Consider the following 20,063-nt stretch of genomic DNA (forward strand, 5'->3'; position numbering starts at 1 on the left):
GTTTGAAAAGAACGGTGGTAATTAACTCCGTCATATAATGCATTGCTCTTCGCAATTCCCAAGGGAGCAGTGAAGTAGGCTGACAAGTGTAATGAAATATCGTTCCAGTACTGCTTTATAAAGATTTTTTCAATTGGATCACTTAGAATAAGGCATAGTTCGCTCTGGCAATATGCCAAGGAAGCCGGGCAAACTAGTTTCATGCAAGAACCTGAGCAGGCCTACTGCTCATATTATTTTCAGTCAACCAATTGTTGATGTCTTCCTGCTTTGTGGTCATAGGTCGCACTTCCTGATTTATTAGTGCTCTCAAGGCTCTTGTCCCTACACAAGCCCACAGAAGGTCGCGAACACTCTACTCTGAGGTCGGCGTGGAACCCTTTGGTCATTTTCTGGGTCCTGAGTCTTCCTTTAAAAGCACCATCGGTACGTCACCGAAATAGAAAGGCCCGCTCAAGCCCTTATCCTTCCAAGCGACACCTGTTGCAATCTAGTTATTATGGAAAGCGAAAGTGCAGGGGGGAATCGAAGCACTTTTTTGTCGTCAAGAGGGCTCTTGTCCGTTTTGTTCTTTCATAGTGTCCTGGTGTTTTTTTTGTGCGCTGTTCGACTATGGAAAAATGAAGTACCAACTGGCCCAGCGTTCTACCTTGCCGTATCGAAGCATGTGTAAGTTTTCTTATGGAGAATGTTAATATAGAAAGAGCGCCGCGGGCATTAAAAGGAAGGTTGGTAGCGAATTCATTAATGTTCGGCACTTGCGGGAGGGTGACTTCTTTCCTTTGGCCAGCGTTCTCAACATATTCTAGGGTACAGTGCATCCGGTGCATTTTTACGTTTTTTTCTTGAGAGGATGCATATCCTGTTACACTTAATGTCATTGTTTGCTCTTTTCAGTGTGTTCGTGGCCCCTAAGGTGTCTGTATATATGGACTTCTGCTGATTTTATTTATGGATTTCATAACATCACGGACTGCCTTGAGCTCCCTGGCAAGCCGGTCTTAGTGGTCCAGCATTTATTCGCGATGTAGGCTTAACTCTGAGTTTGTAGGACTAGTAGCAGCTGTTCATATATGCGTCTATATATGCTATACATGCTCCTGGATATGCATCAACCACAGTTTGCGACGTTCTCATCTCTTTGGAACAAAGTTTTGTCGCCTTATTCGTTGTTATAATCGTGAATGGCCTTAGAAGAAGACCTGCCATTCTCGGAGTTGTACACTGCCGCATCCTTGTAGACAGATCCTACTGCCGTACTGTACTTTCGCATTAGATTGCTGCTTCTTCCGGTTCAGTTACTTTGTTTAGTGTGTTCAGCTGTGCATATTCTCTGAGAATCAGGATAGGGATAATTTTTGGTAAGGCCTTGATGGTTAGCATTACGCTACTCTTTATTGTTTCCATCGCTGTATGCTCTTTCTGTGCCACTCTTGCCTCCTATAGTACGCGACAGAATGGCACAGGAAAGAATTGGCAGTGGCTTAACTTGCCTAACCCTGGAATTCAGCGAAAAGCAACGACGTGTGCTAAGCGTCTGAGGCTCGTCCATGGAAGCTCCGCTACACGCTTGCTACAGCCGTTCTATATATACCCATACGACCACGTGACTATGACTTGGCATCACACGGTTTTAAGACACCCCCATCGGATTTCATCACGTGACTTCACATCACCTTATCGAATGTTCTTAAGGTCAAAGGTTAGCCAGAAGGTCACCTGATGTCGAAGGTCACCAAAACGTAATGGGTCAAAGTCAGGAGGTCAAGCGGTCGACACCACAGCTGTACCACTTATAGTCATGCAGGCCAACATGGCTGGGCTGAAGGTCGTTCAAGGTCATTCTCTGGCCTACGCGATGGCTGCTTTGCCTAGCGTAGTGAAGCTTTTTCGCTTTAAAAAAAACGCGCGGGAGGCGAGGGTAGTGAGTTCACCAATGTGTCTAGCATAAAGATTTAGGACTTTTTGCCAACCACGCAGGAACGAATAACTGAAGACAGTGGTGATATCACGCACTCTCTCTTCTGTTCTCTCAAGCATACCGTGTGTACTCAAACATCCGTCCCTAAGCTCGTCTCTCAACATTTTAAGTCAGGAAACTACAAAAAATTAGCAGTGGAAATCGTAGACTATTCGCATGCTGTTAATTTGAGGGGAGAAAAAAAAGAGAGAAATTTATGTTGAAAAAAGGGATTCGAGCTGCTATCGTATGCTTTGAAAAAGAAGCTGCCATGCCGTTGTTTCAGAGAAACTATGACAAAATTCTCTTTAATTTGTGTTTTTACGTGTTTTCATAAAACATGAGGTATTTGCCTTTAGGTGGTGCTATTTAACAAGAAGTCAGGGCTAGGTGCCCTTCAAAAAACGCCATTATGGTATCGCGCACTCATCAGGACTCACGCACACTTATAAAATAATAATATACAGTGCCTTTTAGAATTCCATACCAGACAATTCTGGGCGTAAGCATTTTTGAAGGGGAAAGAGTTTATGAGCGCAGTTTTTCATATATTGTCAGATTTCACTATAACTGTCAATATATCTGCGGACCTCTGTTCGACAAGCTTGCACTTTTTTTGCTGTCGTCAAGTGTTCCCCGTTGGTTTTCTATGGCAGTATTAACTGCTCGGTGCGAGCGATGGCAAATGTGTTAATGAAAGATGCATATGGAAAGAATACACCACTACCTTCAATATTTGCATAACTGTACCCTACAATTTTTCAATATTCAAAACTTTTGTAAAGAATGTTGGACATGGTACCCTCCCTGGCACAAATAGAGCTTACGGTTAAGGCCAACCTGCATCGCATGGTGGTAAAAGGCAAAATTTCGACAGCATCCACCAGCAATCCCACATGATCTTCATAGTCTACACATGTTTCGATTTATTTCTTGGTGTTTTCGGACATGAATTTCTACGATAGCAACATGACCAGTGAAACCTTCATCACTGAGTAAGTTCTTCTTGAACTTGTCAGTGCGAAACGAGAATCAAACCAGGCCGATAAACAGAGCATCGATATTGACAAGAAGTTGCGTGTACGAACCTTGTAGTTGTAGCAGAAGTTGCACTGGTGAAACTCCTCCTGCATCAAGTCGACGAGGCAGCGCTGGAAGTAGAAGTCGAAGCGCTTCTCAGGCGGCAGACGCAGGGTGACCATGTAGCTGCGGCCGTACTTCTGGTTCATCTGGAGGGCGTCGCCCAGCGCCTCAATCTTGCCGGCCTCCATTACTGCCACGCGGTCGCAAAGCACCTCGCAGTGCGACATGCTGCACACACAAACACGCAGCGCGAAGAGGTTTTACATGAGCCGTCTTACTCTTTGAATAAGTACGTAAACCCGGAAATGCTTTTTGTGAAGCAGTTACCCGCTTCAAAGAGAAAACGGTTTAGCGTCAGGGTTCCGAGGGCTTTAACTTGCATTAAAAAAAGAAAAAGAAGTGTAGCCCTACAAGCGAAGCGGATGTTACCACCCATTACGACTTCAAGAATGTGGTACAATGTAATAACCTCGCAGATATTTAAAGGCGTCCATAGGCTATCTTCGTTAATTGCAAGAAAGGCCTATGCAGGGTGCCTTATGAAAATTATTGTGACGAATTATATTGTTTGATAACAAGATAGCGGACGGAAAAATTGAAACAGCATGCTTATCCTCAGGTATTAACCCAACTCAATTCCTTCAGCGTGTCTTATCGACCTGCGGCTGGGGGAGCAACGTTGCACTAACAAAGGCTTTGCTGCTACCAAGCGCCGAACTTTACCTGCAGTACTATGCGGCGGCGCTGAGGGTTGGCAGGTTAGTGTGGCACTGAACCCTGCCTCCAATACCGGAAGCTGTATTACGTCATAGAGAATACGAAAGAAAGGGTGGACAGATTACTGGCGAGCTCAGTTTGTAAAAGCTAAGTGCAACGTTGAACCATGCAATTGTGCTAAAGTCCTCGCTAGCTATATTTCCCCCCCCCCCCCTCCCCCCTATAAGCCCAAGCTACAGCTGCAGAGACAAAGATGTTTACGCTGTCTATTCAGAGTACGCATGATGCACAGTCCTTTTTTTCCGTGACAACCGTGAAGCGAAGAATGGAGCCTTACCGGTGCGAGGTCATGATTATGGACATAGCCTGCGCACCCTTGAGCACTTGAAGCATGCGGATGATGTCGTTGCGGCACAGAGGCTCTACGTCCGAGTACGGCTCATCCACCAGAAGTACGGGGGGCACTCCGATCACCGCAGCCACTATGAGCAGCATCTTCATTTCACCGTGGCTGTAAAGCGGAGTTTCAAAAAGAGCGGGACACTGTAGAACGATCGTTCTCCATCCGTGCTTATCTGCGGCGGCAGATAAGCATGCCCAGTCAGTTGGACACACAACGGAAGGTGGTGCAATCGGAGGCAGGGGTTCTAAAAGCTATGTTCCGGCGAAATTGTGGGTTTCTCGGGGTGTTTGTGTTCTCCGAGGACTAAATTTGCGCATGCCTCAAGCTCCGCCTAGTTTTTGCCCATTATTTTTTAACAGGTTTTCACAAAATTGCTTTGAGCAGAGTGGTTCAACAACAGCCGCTAATTATTAAATTTGGAGCATTTACATATGGGTCATGTGCCTTGGAGCATTTGTGCATGCATGTTAGGTAAGAGGACTCAGGACACGAGAGATTTCTCACTTCCTTTCTCATGCAGCTGGGATTGTACAAGACTAAAAGGCTGATTACTCCCCGTGTAGAGGAAAAGTGAGGCAGCAGCAAAGTTGATATAAATTCAAGATTTATTTATTCGCAGAAAACCGCTATATTTTGCTGTTGGTAACAACCCCTAGAAAACGATAACCTGTGGAAGAACGTCAGGCACATGAAGTAGACCGAACGATTATTTGGAAGAAAAACAGAAAGGTGCCTACACTGATGCATTAAAATTTTGCTTGGTTTCCTCGCAAGCGAAGTTCGTTTGGGTAGAAGTTAAAACTTTATGATGCATCATCGCAAGGACTTTTGTGTTTCACCAGAACAAATTTATTGGCTGCTCTAATATTGTGTGCTTCAGGTTACCTGCGCCGTGTTTTGAGAAACAGCGCGTTCTACGAAGGTTTTGCACGTGCAGGACTCTGTGTAGTTGTCTAGATTAGGTCATGCGAATGGTTCAGGGTGAAACATGTCGAGCCACTTGGAGATGCCCATCTCGGAAGTTCTCTTTGAAGGTTACATCATCGTGGATCCTTTTCTCGAGCTCAAAATAAAACTTGCAATCTTTAGAAATTCTCGCGCATCTGTGCGTTTTAAGATCGTGCTGTTAGCACCTTCAAACATGCCCCTGTGCAAAGAAAACGGTTGCACAAAGCCTGAGTGATCAAACCGGCCTTTGTTCCCAGAGCTGATTAGCCAATGTGAGTGGGCACTCAGTTTTGTTAGGGCTCAGATGCCCAATGGTCATAGTCATATGATCCTGTGGTCATAATTAAGTTCGGTTTGACCTTGTGAGGCATTTAAAGTCATTTTCTCATCCACATAGATATCGGTAGCTGTACCTGGAGCACTAAAGCTCTCGCTTTAAAAATTATCCCTTTCCCCTGTGGCTAGCTTTAACTGCGGCTTTGGGTAACCAATTTCATTCAGTCAGGGCGTTTATGTACTCTAATATAGTCACTTGGCAATTTGTGAATCTCGCGAGGTTTATTTCGCACTTAAGAGGAACCACGCTAAAGCCTCCTGAAAGAAAACAGCTCGCACGGTTATTGTGAACTTGCTTTACAACTTATACTTCGAAAATTATGCGTAAAAGTTTGCGATCAAAAAGATAGTTAATAGATCTCTTAATTAAATCAGGATCTTTTAGAAAATATGCAGGTTTGAATACGACAACTGCCCTATAACCCTGGATTATTCAAACATTCTATAAGCACCCTTACAGACATACTCACTGCGTTTAATTTAGGATGCTATTGACTTTGCAGAATACATTCTTATGAGAAAAACTGATGAATCTTTGTATTCAACTTCAACAACCAAATGGCCGCGCGCATTTCACCCTTACAGACATACTCACTGCGTTTAATTTAGGATGATATTGACTTTGCAGAATACATTCTTATGAGAAAAACTGATGAATCTTTGTATTCAGCTTCAACAACCACATGGCCGTGCGCGTTTCACTTGGGACGGTATGCTTGGGGTAAATGAAATTTTACTTATTCAAATCAGTACGTCCTTTTCGAAAACGATAGCAATACCGAAAAAATACAAAATTATTTCATAGGGCACAAAGTAATAAAATGCCCTGCATGTCGTTTTTTCTACACTTTCTGAAACATGTGGCATAAACGACGAGGTGATGTGAGGTTTTGCGCAGCTTTCGCTGAAGCGTTCACATAAAATTTCATTGCCGGAATCACCAAATGTGAAGGAAAGTGCATTCTGCCAACACCCTGGAATAGGCGGGTAATACCTAGGTGAAGAACAAAGCAATGCAACACGACACGACCGAAACAAACACTGCACCGATACTCATTTGACGCCATGCTGCTGCATATATACTGGCTTCGAAGGGTGTACCAAAAGGTCTTGGTGGTTAGTTGCGATCAAGCACAGATTCCTAGACTTTCTGCGAACTTTACGCAGTCTATGGCTGGCACATAACAAGATGTTTAACTGCAAATTGGTGTTAGTTAACGCGCATTTTCACAGAAGGAACAGTGTAAAACAAGGTATGTTGCAGTACTTATTGTAGATTCTTGAAGCAGACATCTGCTTGTCAGGAACGTTTGTTTTCCGCTCTGAAACCGTGTTTTAATGATTGAAGTGAATGTTCCACAAATAACGCAAAAATGTTGTTCCTTTAGCCAGCCGCAATGATTAGGTTTGACTTGAGCTTTCCATAAGACGCTCTACGGAAAATTATTCTACTGGTGCTAAATTGTCTTGCACTGTCTTCTTGGTCACTCACGTCAGTAAACGCTTTCCCATTTTAATAAAAGAACTGAATAACATATGAATTTTATTTGAATTGCAGTTGACTCCATAAAGCCTCAATAACTGTCAATTTAAGGTCAATGAACGTTTTTATAAGGGTATGTTTACGTTTTTAAGGCCTGGTACAGGCTGCTTGTAACGCCTTTCAAATAAACACGTTGGTACCTAAGAAGTGCCCCACTGGAAGAATAAGCTATTTCTGAAGATAAGAGCAACAACGGAAAACAAAATCGAGGCTTTAACCATGCTTACTTTTTCCTAACCTTGTGGTCACTTATGAGGCAAAGAATATCATGGCTCTTGTGTGTGGTCATCTAAAATGATTTATGTTTCGACCAAGCAGCTGGATTAGGGTTCGTGACTTCCACAAATGAGTTTACGTAACAAAAGAAAGCAAATCCCAATTTTTCCCCATCCTGCCGGGCCGATAGTAACGGTGGCAGGAATAGCGTTGCTAAGCGCACCTGCATTTGTTGATCATCCGGTCTTCCCTGAGCCTGCCCACTAGGGACAAGGCCCCCAGTATCGCCTGGCGCCTCCACAGGACGCCGCGCAGCCTGGCCATCAGATCCAGCAGTTCGCCCACAGTAAGCGCCGGCATATCCGCCTCGTAAATGCCGTCCGGTGTGTACCCGATTCCCTGGAGCCAGGCGCGCAGGTCCATGCCCAGGGACAGTGCCGCGGTGTGGGCTCCGCCTCCCGTGGGCACCTGGAGGCCGACCAAGGTCTCCAGGAGGGTACTCTTTCCAGAGCTGTTGATGCCCACGAGGCCGATGCACTCGCCGCGGTTAAGGAGGAGGCTCACGCCGTCCAATATCTTGACCTGGTGGTAGAGTAGAGAAAGAGACAGCACATTGCTCAGCAGTTATGGGTTAGCCCCAGAGCATGGACATAGATGTTTCACTAGAGCTAGTTAGTCTTCAAGGTTTGTTCAGGTCAGAAATGTCTTCCATTAGAGAGGCGGCTCTTGGTACAGGTGGGGCATTATACCTGTATGGCGACTGTGAATGTGTATAGACAATGTTCGATGTTCTTGCAGTGTTTAGGAGAGTTTGGACAGGCTAGGGTGGTACCAGTGTTGTCACGATCGAATGACATCGAATGTAAGCGTGCTGCAAGCCATTTCAGCGCGACAAATAAAAAAAATGCCGCAGTTAAAAAAGCCTTGCTGAAAAAAAAAGTCATGAACAATTGCTTCAGTGGCAGTGATCTACAGTATATACAGGGTGCATTCGGAGCGCAGCACCAGAGTTAATTTTCAAATAACTGAGCCTATATGAAAACTACAAGCAGAAATATTTCAATTATGCGGTTGATAAGAGCGAAACTTCCGCTGCCTCTCCGCTGTAATCCATAGTGGGATCAGTTTGTTTCTATACACGCTCAAATATTCTCTCAAGCACATGCTACCTGTGAGCATAACTATCCAAACTACCATTTTCTTCCTACCTGGGCAACGAAGCCGATGGACTTCTGCATGTTGCGGATGACCATGGCTACGTCTTTGAAGGCCTTGGTTCGACATACCTGGTTCACCAGGTTCACCTCCCTTTCAACTTCGGGGTCCATGGACATGGCCACGAGGCGAGGGCCTCGCTGCTGCTCGAGCGGCTCGTCAGGCTCCTCGTCACCGTGAAAACGGCGTGCAGCGTACCTGCCCAGGGAGCAATTGTGTTCGTCGAGGCTTACTTCGTGGGAGAACGTAATGATTCCGTAACCGTCCAATTCTAGTATTTGTAGCATAATATCGCATTTTCGTTTGCACAACTAGGTTTTACTATCCAGTCAAAAAAAAAAAAAACCTATGAGATCACTGCGGCACCCGCATTGGAGGAATGCGTAAGCATTTAAGCCTCCTCGCCCCTCTTTGATCCTCTTTGATCCTCTTTGCCCCTCTTTGCATAAATAATCAAGTTCCGTCATTGCACATTGTTAGTTTTCAAACTTGGCGCCACGCTTCGCTCCATCTACACTTCCGGTTTTTAAAATTTGGCACCACTCTTTAGCTCTGGCCACTTCTGGTGTTTTCAAATTTTGCGCCACTTTTGCTCTGGCATGGCCGACTTTTTGGACTTTTTTGGCTCTAATTTTATACTAATTACCCCAAATGCACCTCATGGTTTCCCTTGCGTGATATTATGATGCTCTGTATAATGCAGCCATTCTTTTCCTTATAACTCAATTGGTTCGAACGTTATCGCAATGACAAGCTCGTGATGACACAAAACCGTAAACATAGCCATACAATGCTTACACATTGAGAAACGCGACGTCATTGTTCTTTGCACAATACGTAACCAAAAGAATGGACGCTCGCGGTAATCACAAGAAGGCAGGCAGTCAGTCACTAGAACCACGCACACGTTGAATAGCACCGTTCAAGGATGAGAAAACATAAGAGAGAGAGAGGAAGAGAAGAGAGCAATACAAAGAAATTGAACGCGACCTCTGATTGCAGTATTCGCCTTGCATAGCCAGCTTCTCATTTAGATAAATCCCGCATTGTCCTTCCCCTTTAAGCCAATAGTGATTTGGCCTATAATACTTGTAAGTAAAATTATTGTATAAGTGTTTAAAATACTTTTAAGTAAAGGATAGTAATAAAACTGTAAAAAAAAACAGTTTCTCCTGTGTGGTCTAGGAATAGCGTATATCACATTAATATGATTGTCTTTCGTTTCATGGAGGTCTGTAGTTAGATTCTTGTACGTTGTCAAGTGTGTATATAACACTGATGGCTACGGGATGAAACGATAAACTGAAACGAATTTAGATGCCGATCTACAGTCAACATTGAAAATGCGAACTTAAACAAGAGAAAGATGCAAAACATCAGGTTGAATTGTACTGGTTGAAGCACAACCTTCTTGTAGCTCTACTAAACACTTTTTTTTCGCGTATTCCGTGGCAAGCTGCATAATAATCTCGAAAAGTTCGTAGATCCGCTCTCAAATAAATTATATCGTTCAGTTGCACTGCCCTTAGCGGTCTCGAAATTACAAACACGAACTCAGCAGCTAATCCGCTTTTTTCCGCTTAGATTTTAAATGTCTTGCAAAGTTCGGTCTTCCTAATTCGAAGAACGCATTGTCGCAGAAGTTCTACTGAGCCGCCAATAGAAAATACTCACCAGCGCAAACTGTAGTAAACCTGCGAGTCCACCAGTGAGAGGATGGTCATGTAGAGGAAGCCCTCCACCACCATGCTCACGGCCTCGTAGAAGCCGCTCTCGTAGAACGGCTCCAACGGGTAGAGAAGGCGTGCAGTCTGGTTATCAGCTCGTGCTGCGGAACATCAGTTAGGCATTTTGATTTTACACGTAATGGCCAGATATAGACGCTGACAATAGACCACGTGAAATGTGTCCTAGTATAATGTGCACAAAGTTACCTCGCAGACATGTTTGTTGAACCGAATTTAATTTTAGCTTTTTCTGGTAACTTCGCGCAGTGCCTTGGCACAAGTATAGCACTATTTGAAACATGTTGTGGCATATCGCCCCGATTGTGCCATTCCTAAGCCAGTGCGCATCGTTAACAGGAAAAAATATTCAGAACTAAGAAATTTCATATTCCCAGTCCTTTAAGGATTCCTACAACACTTTCTAAATATGTGCATTAAGTAGAGTGAAGCGTATTCAGCCTTATGTACCGTACAGGTCCTTAGACGCAAGGCTGCATATGAAAACAAATTGTTGAAAATTTTGATTTTCATCCATATTTGCCGTTTCGGAGTCGCTGAAGATGTATTGGGCGTCTGAATGTGCAAGGGCTAGGGCGATGGCGGTCTCCTCTGCCTCCTCGGGAGTTCAGCCCGAGTGAAGACGGTGAGTTAGGGGGTGGGGTAGGGTTTGATTGTAGGCAACTGCTACCGCTTCATGTGTTTTACATGCGGCGTCTACCCAAACGGCATCGTGGGCTTGCCGTAATACTTATGGAGGGGATTAGCGCGACTTACGCTTCGAGGAATATGATTTTAGGGATGGACGTTTCGTGGAAGGGGTTTCGCAACTAGAGCTGTATGGATGTGTCGAGGGATAGCTGTAAGGGTTAACTGGTTAGCCGGTATGTTCATGCGAACGGGGGGAGAGTATATGGCGGCCAGTGGCGCTCGTGGCAAGTCTAATGTACTGTGTCTGAAGGTGTGCGTCAACTAGTTCCTGAATGGTGATACGCATTAACACTTCTTTGTGTCTTTGTGTCTCGTCCTTGTCTTTTCAAAGTGGTTTGCATGCTCTGGCGCTATTTTCTTCAAATCAAGGTGCTATGCATGCCTAGTGCAAGGAGTTTGGCTGTGCTAGTGCTACGAGTTAGGCTTAGGGCTGCCTTAGTCGCAAGGAGAATCATGGCGTTCACGCGTTCGGTTTCCGTATACTGTTCAATTTGAGATGATGGGTTGCGTATAGAATGCGGGTAAGCGTAAATGCATGCACTACTTTCATGCTGTCCTCTTCGCCTAAACCCTTGTTTAGGGAGGATACTCGGCGTAGAAGATGCAACACGGATTGCGTGGAGGCCTTGAGTCTTTTAAGGGTATGTTTATTTCATCCAGAATCCTGCAAGTGGAGAACAAGGATGCCGAGGGCGGGTGTGATGGGGATAGGGGATCCGTTTAAAGCAATTTGGACGGGCGAGTTAGCGCCAGATTTTGGCCTAATTAGGCCAACACTCCATTTTGGCCAACACTCAATAGGCAGGACCGTATTGTTCGTACTTAATGACTGAGGAAACGCTTAGCGGCACATCGCGGAAATTCATGGCAAGAGCGCCTTTGCTCTTGGCAAAGGTTCCGTAGCTACCTCAATGAAATACATCAAGCAAAATCTGGCGGAAGTAATGCAGGTACGTTGCTTCATGTTGTGCAGACATTTAGTGCACTTATTGTGTATCATGTGCTATGCGGGGTTTAATGCCTGAAAGCAACAAAAAGGCTATGAACTTATAAAAACCGTAAATGAATGTAACCATTATTCTATACATTAGGTGGAAGGTATAATTCCAACGTTATTCCGGCCATCGCAGAAAAAAAAACCTGCACAAGTCATTCATAAAATTGTTGAAATTGCATCTTTGATAAAAAAAATTATGCCGCCACCGTCTGATAGACGAAGTAACGAGCGGTAGCTGTTTGGTAGCGCAATATATCGTACATGCAATGTATTACCACGTGATTAGGCTACTTTTCCATACCTCATGGCGAGCAAGAGCTGCCGAGTGCCAGGAGCTGCCTTGTGAGCTGCCGAGTGCTAACGTCACGGCCACCATGTTAAGGCTACCCACAAATAAATATCAACCTAATTAGGCAATATTGGTGTCTAACTGTTCTACTCATCGAGCCCGTTACGATGCCCTTAGGTCAAGACGTCATTGGTTGATTATTTTAAAATAAATTTAAGCCTAACCATAAATAATAACTTCGTTAGTTAGTATTGGTGTCTAACTTTTCTACTCATCTAGAGAATTCCAAAGATCTAATTCGTTTTACGATTACCTCATTAATTACTGAGTATCAGCGATTAAACGTAGTAACGTGACAAGTTTATTAAGACGTCACAAAATCAGTGACGTCACGAGTCAATCCCCATTCGATATACTAATGACGTCACCAAAGAATCGCCAATTGGGTTGCTATATTGATTTACTATACGGGCCGTCATCTTCAATTCCTAGGACAGAAAATTTCACCCCGAAGGGAGGCGGTAGCAGACCCCAAGAAATCGAGAAACGTGATGATTAAGAGCTAACGCTGTTAAAACAGAGGACACCGCTGAAAACGGGCCGTCTGGCACAGTTATCAGCTGCGTTAGTCTTCAACGTAGCGCCCTGACGAGATATTAAGAGATCGCTGACCTTCGCAACAACGCGTTATGCGTTTGTCCACTGCGAGCACGGCGTTCTGGCAGGCCTCTTCGAGCAGTTTCCCGCCCGTGATGCAGATGGCGTTGAGCCTTGACAGCAGGATGACCTTGATGACCCCCCGAACTAGGGCGTAGGTGGGGAACCAGCGGAACACCAGGCCCCAGATGAAAAGGCCAGGTGAATTGGTTACGGTTGGCTCCTCCTGGACCAACACCTGGAGGATCTCCACTCCCAGTGATCCCACAATTCCTGCGGGGAATAGGTGAACGTCGACAGCCAATACCTTATTGTTGTCTTATTTCATTTGCAAGATGGGAGGCAGAGACAGGGGCAGCTTACGTCATAATGACGAGACAGCACACATACTCACAGATAGGATTACTCCTAAAAGCGGAGACCATCATTGCACAATCCACTCATCGCACTCGCCAGCGCATTCACACTCACATCATTGGACAATCCCGTTATGCCTGAGCCATGGTCCTGCACGATCACCTCTTCTCTATCTTAGTCTGCACTAAGACTTATCTGACCGTTTCCTGTAGGTCTTGACGACGAAGTGACCCCTAATGATTCTAGAGCTCAAGCCCCATGAGTTAAGCGGTTAATTCATGGTTAATCCCCTGCCACGCTAGTGTAGCTGGAGATTAATCAGCAATTATTCTAGCGTAACAGAGGATTGAACCGGGGTTAATCGCGACGTCATGAATGGCGGCCATTCGCACTAGCTGGAAAGCGTCCTTCGAGGGGCATTCGCTACTTCATTCTTGAGTTGTACCTAACCATAGATGTCGAGTCACCCTTCTCCTAACCATGACCTACTGAACTAGAGACCTGTACATTTGGCATTGCTCCAGCGCGCACCTTCTAGTTCATGCCTTTTACCGCTAGGGAACTGCAGCTACGGGCGGCTTGGCGCTACAATTAACCTAGCTGTTGAGCAAGAAGGCGTCAGTTATTTTACTTCAAGGACGTAATAGTTTTGTCATTTGTCTACGTTGTGGGTATTCATCATTCATCCATTGCCAGCAAAGATGCCAGGAAGTCTCACGCCTGGCATGCGCGCAAACAAAATATTCACCGCTAGGATTTGAAAAAAATGTCATATTTGCATTGTTCATTACTATGTTTCAAAATAATAAGACGGGACAAATGCACAGGGAGGCAGTGAGAGAAGAGAAATCATTTGTCGAAAGCAGACGATGATGATGATCATGACAGACGAACAGGTCAACTGAGCGCCCTCAACGGCAAAAAAGTTAACGAAAGTTGGCGCACGTAGCCCCATAGGACCCCGCCAAGTGTGCAGGGACGGAATCACAGGTCTCTAGTTCCGTACAAGACCTACTGCACTAGAGATCTGCACATTTGGCACTGCTCCAGCGTGCACCTTCTAGTTCATGCCTTTTGCCGCTAAGGAGTGGCAGCTACGGGTGGCGTAGCGCTACAATTAACCTGTTGAGCAAGATGGCGTCGTTTATTTTACTTCAAGGATGTAATAGTTTTATCATTTGTCTACGTTTCGAGTATTCATAATTCATCCATTGCCTTAGCAACGATGCCGGAAAGTCTCACGCATGCATGCGCACATACAGAATAGTCACCACTAGGATTTAAATAAATGCCATATTTGCATCGTTCATTACTAGGTTTCAAAATAATAAGACGGGAAAAATGCAAAGGGAGGCAGTGAGAGGAAAAAATCATTTGTCGCAAGCAGACGATGATGATGATCATGATGTACGATGGATTGATGGATGGATGGATGGATGGATGGACGGACGGACGGACGGACGGACGGACGGACGGACGGACGGATGGATGGATGGATGGATGGATGGATGGATGGATGGATGGATGGATGGATGGATGGATGGATGGATGGATGGATGGATGGATGGATGGATGGATGGATGGATGGATGGATACGGCTCAACCCTTTAAATCTGGCGGTGGCTCAAGCCACCTAGCCATGTCTTGTGAAATTTTACTCCTGTCTTGCTTTTAGCCACCAATCAGATAACCTTCGCTGGGTTACTTCTAACCTCTTAAAATCCACTTTCCCTTCACTATTACTAAACCCCAATGCTTTGGGTAAGTCAGCCCCGCTGCTTTCCACTGTACGGTGAAGCCCATTACAGAAAAGTATCAAGTGTTCAGCCGTTTCCTCCTCCTCTCCGCACGCAATGCACAAAGTGTCTATCTCATGGTACCTGACTCTAAAACTCCAGTCCTGGCCTCAAACAACAAAGAGCTTCCCCTACAATTATCATAGATATTTTCCTTGACAATTTCCTGTTTAAAGGTCCGGTATGTTCCCAGTGCCGATTTCGTCAGCATCCCTGTTTTCCACAGAGCTCTCTCTGTTTCTTTAACCTTTTTCTTAACCGATAATTGCTGATTTGCCCCCTTACGGCTCTCCAGATATTTGCTTGTCAATTTTCTAGTTCGCTTTCTCCATTTCGTGTCAACAGTCTTTATATACGGGTATCTGAAAACTTTCCTAGCCCACTGCTTTTCCTCCATTTTTCTCAATCGTTCCTCAAATGCAATCTTACTGCTAGCCTCTCTGCTCTCGAAAGACGCCCATCCCTTATCACCCTGTACCCCCTGATTTGGGGTATTTCCATGTGCTCCCAAAGCTAACCTCCCTACTCCCCGTTGTTTAATTTCTAGCCTTGCTTGAACATCAACCGAACAGGTCAGCCGAGCGCCCTCAACAGCCAAAATGTTAACGAAAGTTGCCGCACGCAGTCCCACAGGACCCCGTCAAATGTGCAGGTCTCTAGTTCCGTAGGTCTTGCTCCTAACAAACCATCCGTCAGGGTAGCGTGTACCAGGAAATGGAAGACAAAAAACAAAACAGTGATCGGGAAACACACGGGCATAGAAAATACTTTACACCGCAAAAATCAAAATGGTAATAAGCGAAAAGCCTGGGCTTAGACCGCTTTCACGTCGACTTCTCACTTGAGAGCGCGACCGATTTAGGCTCTCTCCTTGCAATAGCGGAGTCCAAAACAATTGATAGGACTGATGCTAAGTAACAGACTTTTTTAGAGACGTCACTTTGCATCGCAATTCTCCCTCGTCAGTGTGTGGTGTTGTCGGAAATCACACCGTGACTTGACATGTTTGCATTCTTCTTTCCGCAAAGGCGGCCTTCAAAGTCGGCATTTTTGATATCTCTGGAAAGAATACCTTGTTTATTGCATTTGTTTTCAGAACATTTGAAATGCAGGTTTTGCAGCCAATTGATGTGCGCTGTGACATATATTTTTTTTTGACACACACGATTGGCGTTGGCTTGGGAATTAGACGTGCCATGTAGTGCTGACCTTCTAAGCCTACTCCTATTCTTCTGTATACAAACGTTGGAATCACGTATAAATGCGATGGAGATTCGGCCAGTGACAACGTCGCGAATATTCATAGTGAATCTAAGTGCTCTTACTTAGCCTTAGCAGAGGCATTGAACGGTTAGGCATTCCGTTAAGCTCTCCAGAACGGACCCCTGGGTGCGCCGAGCGACTGCCTCTGTGACAGACTACTCTGAAGGCAGTGTTGCAGGCGCGAACAATTCTCGTCACTCCTGCATGGTCGCGAGCTGGTCACGTGACCCCTGCCACTTTTAGATGTGAACGCAACTTTGTAATATCTCATCCATCAACACGTCATCTACGCCGCTGTTTAATAAACTAAAAATAATTTCTTTTAGGACCCCCAAGATTACAAAAGGTACCTCTTGGTGTGAAAACTTTTTGAAGGAGTTGCGCTACCAAATTTTTGAACGCGTCCTTTCTTCTCCGAAATAATGCGCAAGATAATAATAAACATCTGTGAAGACGTGGAATTCGTCCACTCCACTGAATAATTTATAAATGAATTTTTTCACGTCACTTCGGTTACGGTTTCAACAGCCGAATGATGGCAGTGGCTTAAAAGACGAGTTCAAGTCACGCAAGGCACACAAGGACTGCGATGTCGTTATGTATAAGGTCATTAATCATCATGCTCGTTTTGATGGCTTTACTGATAAACTTATAAATACTTTTGCTACTAGGCTTCAACAGTGTAATAATCTTCTTTTGTGCAAAGTGAGGACGATTGTATTGAAAATTTACAATGTTTGCCGGCATATCCGATTGGAATATTTTACCATGCGAAATTAAGGCGTCGTTTACTGTTCACTCATTTTATCATCGAATTTAAGAGTATTTAATCGATTTTCTGTGTAATTCACATGATTATACGGTAATAACCCTTGTTTAAAGTTTTATTTTGTCTGTATTGTGAACTAAGTTGACATTATACTTTTTGCTCCATTTTTACTGACAAATATTATTTTTACCGCTGCATTTTGTAGGTTGTTTGTTTTGTACTAATTACTTGGTACGCTGCTTATCATTGTTTGCGATTTTACCCAAATTGATTTGCTCTAGGAGGTCTTCCACCCCCCCCCCCCCCCCCCTCCTACCGACAGTTGTGCACTATGGGGCGTCCTGCACCGATTTTATTGTACTTGCAATAATTGTGCACGGTACTGAATAAACTTGAACTAATCCTCAGGGTAAGAACGCTGGCTAGTGGTTAATTTGCGAAAAAGTATACTCTAGCGTAACACCAAAACATCTAACACGGAGACAAGATACAAGCGCTGTGCCTTGCCTGTGCGCTGATTTTTCTAGTGCTGCGCTGCTATACTTTAGATATAATCGCTGCTTCATTTTTTGCCACACCATATTTTGGGCATGCTTAAGTTAGCGTTGGTGTGAAATAAAATAAATAATGGAGCAACCATACTTCAGTTCTTATGCACCTTTGGCGACCTCAACTCTTTTGTGTCAAAGCCATCACTTAGCTGCTGAAGCCAAAACCAAAGCAACTTTAGAGAAAAAATTCATTGTTAAATTATTTGCCGCTTGTTGGCCCTAACCACGTGGCTGTCCATGTTTTATAATTAAATGGCTTTGCATCACTCCGAAGAAGCAACACATAACTAAGATTTGGAGTTTCCACTCTTAAAACAATAATACTTCATGCAAATAATTGTTAGTAATCAGCCTGTTCAAGCCAGACAAGCCGAGTACAACAGCGTAAATTTTCTGATATGCAAAGTCCATGGCCACTGGAAAAGGTCATTTACAGTGGGAAACATAGTGAGTACCCTGGAACAAATAAATATTCAGCACACTTGACATGGTGATTACAAAAGTACGTGTTGATTAAAAAAGTCGCAGCCGCGTCAGTGACAGCACTCTGGAGATTATCGGTTGTTGTTTATGGACCGCGTTCCTTGGAGTGGTGAAGTAACACTCTATCGCGTCGTAGTGTCGATAACTATGTAAATGGTACCTTGTATACATTTTAGAAAGGTGGTTTTCAAGACTGTCTACAACATTGAAATTGAAACTTACTTTCCAAAGCCAATTTTTTAAACATGGCTAATTTGGGTTTACTAATTAGTTTTGCAGAAGAAGAAAAAAATGCCGCGGCCTATGCCGCATGGCTGTCAATAGCACTCTGGTGGTTTCACTGACCTAGTACACTCAGTTTTATTTGAAAACTTGGTGAAATTTAATAGGGAGAACCGGTATATCGGCACTGATATAGGCTATCGTTATAAATTCATGAAATGGATTGAAACTGGGCCATGGCCTATGAATGTAGATGCGCTGAAAAAAGATTAGTACTGCGCGAATTAGACATGACAGGAGAACAGGAAGAAACACGACAACACAGGCGCAGACTTCCAACTGTTTATTCGAGACCGAAAGGCAAACGCTATATAAGGGATAAACCTTGGCACATAACCATAATTGTCATTTACACAAGTCCTTACTAAAATCTAGACCACATTGATCAAATTGTTATATTGCAGAAGTTCCCATAAACAACACAGAGTACTCAGTCAGCGTGTCTCCAGACACTCCATGTCAAGAAAATTAAAAAGTAAGGAACCTAACAATCAACCTGAGTAAAGAGGGTGAAGAATACGCGAAATGACAATGCAGGTGGTTCAACAGACAACAGTAAAAACTATGAAAACGAGACAAAATCATGGTGTGCCATATGGAAAAACCGGCATGAGAGCATGGAAACAACAAAGAACACGTGTAAAGGTGAAGATTAAAACCAGGTAAAAGAGTGCAATGAGGTATGGAAAACAACCATGACATGGACGGCAACAAAGAACAAGTGTAAAGGTGAGCATAAAACCTGATAACAACTACATTTCCGGCTTTGTGGTACATACATCCAGGAACAAAATTAGGGCAGAAATGAAACAATTATATGTGGCCTTCTAAAAACGCGATTTCACTCACTGAAAGCAAAATAGATGGAGTGCTGATACATTTTTCACCATTTTCTTACGATATGATAAGCTTCAACCACCCCCTTTCCTCTTTATCTCTCGATTTTAAACAAAAAGTTAGTGTTCCGCAAAACTGGCTTGCAAGGTACTTTATTTTTGCCCTTGCCCTTCCCTTTACAGTTCTTACAATGACGTGCCAGATGACCTCCTATATTGTTCTTCACTGCCAAGTTATGCTTGCGTGCCCGTTCATTGAAACACCTACCAGTCTGCCCAATGTAAACTCTACCACATGTGAGGGGAATTTTGTACACAAGGCCCGAATCGCACTTTGTGAACTTCTTTTCGTAATTGATATTGCATTGCGGCCTGGTTCTCTTTTCTGTCGACAGCAAACGGCAGACGCTGCTCAGCTTGATCGGTGCCGAAGATACCATCCTGACACCATATCGGTTCACCACTTTTTTGACGTCGTGGGATACCTGGTGTATGCAAGGCATCACCTGCAGTGGCTTTTCCTTGTCTTTTTCATTTTTACACCCTTTTAGCTTCTGTAACAGGCTTTCACACGCTGTGGTGATGAGGTGGGGCGGATAACCAGCTGCGCGAAAACGTTGAACTTGCTGGCTAAAGCTTTCTCCTAATTTGTGGTTGCATGATTTTACTAGGGCAGACTGGCAGGCTAAGACTACGTTGGCACGTTTTACGAGCTTAGAATGTGCACTTCCAAATGGCAGAGGGTTCTTTTTGGTTCTCCGACTGTATTATCAGCAGATGTGTTGACAGGCGAATTCGAGTGTAAGGTGAAGGTACTGCAGTCTGTTGGAATAAACAGTTGGAAGTCTGCGCCTGTGTTGTCGTGTTTGTTCCTGTTTTCCTGTCGTGTCTAATTCGCGCAGTACTAAACTTTTTTCTGAAATGAAC

General features: G+C 44.2%; 1 protein-coding gene across 1 annotated transcript in view; it reads right to left on the reverse strand.

The window, feature by feature from the left end:
- Positions 1-309: 309 nt before the first annotated feature.
- The window catches only part of LOC144109709 (phospholipid-transporting ATPase ABCA3-like), a 53,417-nt gene continuing 33,663 nt past the window's right edge, over positions 310-20,063 (reverse strand). The window contains exons 16-22 of the mRNA XM_077642507.1: positions 12,815-13,072; positions 10,096-10,249; positions 8,415-8,619; positions 7,430-7,788; positions 4,098-4,271; positions 3,049-3,271; positions 310-324 (exon numbers count right to left, since the gene is read on the reverse strand). Of these exons, the coding sequence (XP_077498633.1) occupies positions 310-324; positions 3,049-3,271; positions 4,098-4,271; positions 7,430-7,788; positions 8,415-8,619; positions 10,096-10,249; positions 12,815-13,072 (1,388 nt within the window). The remainder of the gene's footprint in view (positions 325-3,048; positions 3,272-4,097; positions 4,272-7,429; positions 7,789-8,414; positions 8,620-10,095; positions 10,250-12,814; positions 13,073-20,063) is intronic.

The sequence above is a fragment of the Amblyomma americanum genome, chromosome 11 (genome assembly GCF_052857255.1).
Source record: "Amblyomma americanum isolate KBUSLIRL-KWMA chromosome 11, ASM5285725v1, whole genome shotgun sequence".
In the NCBI taxonomy this organism is placed as follows: Eukaryota; Metazoa; Arthropoda; class Arachnida; order Ixodida; family Ixodidae; genus Amblyomma; species Amblyomma americanum.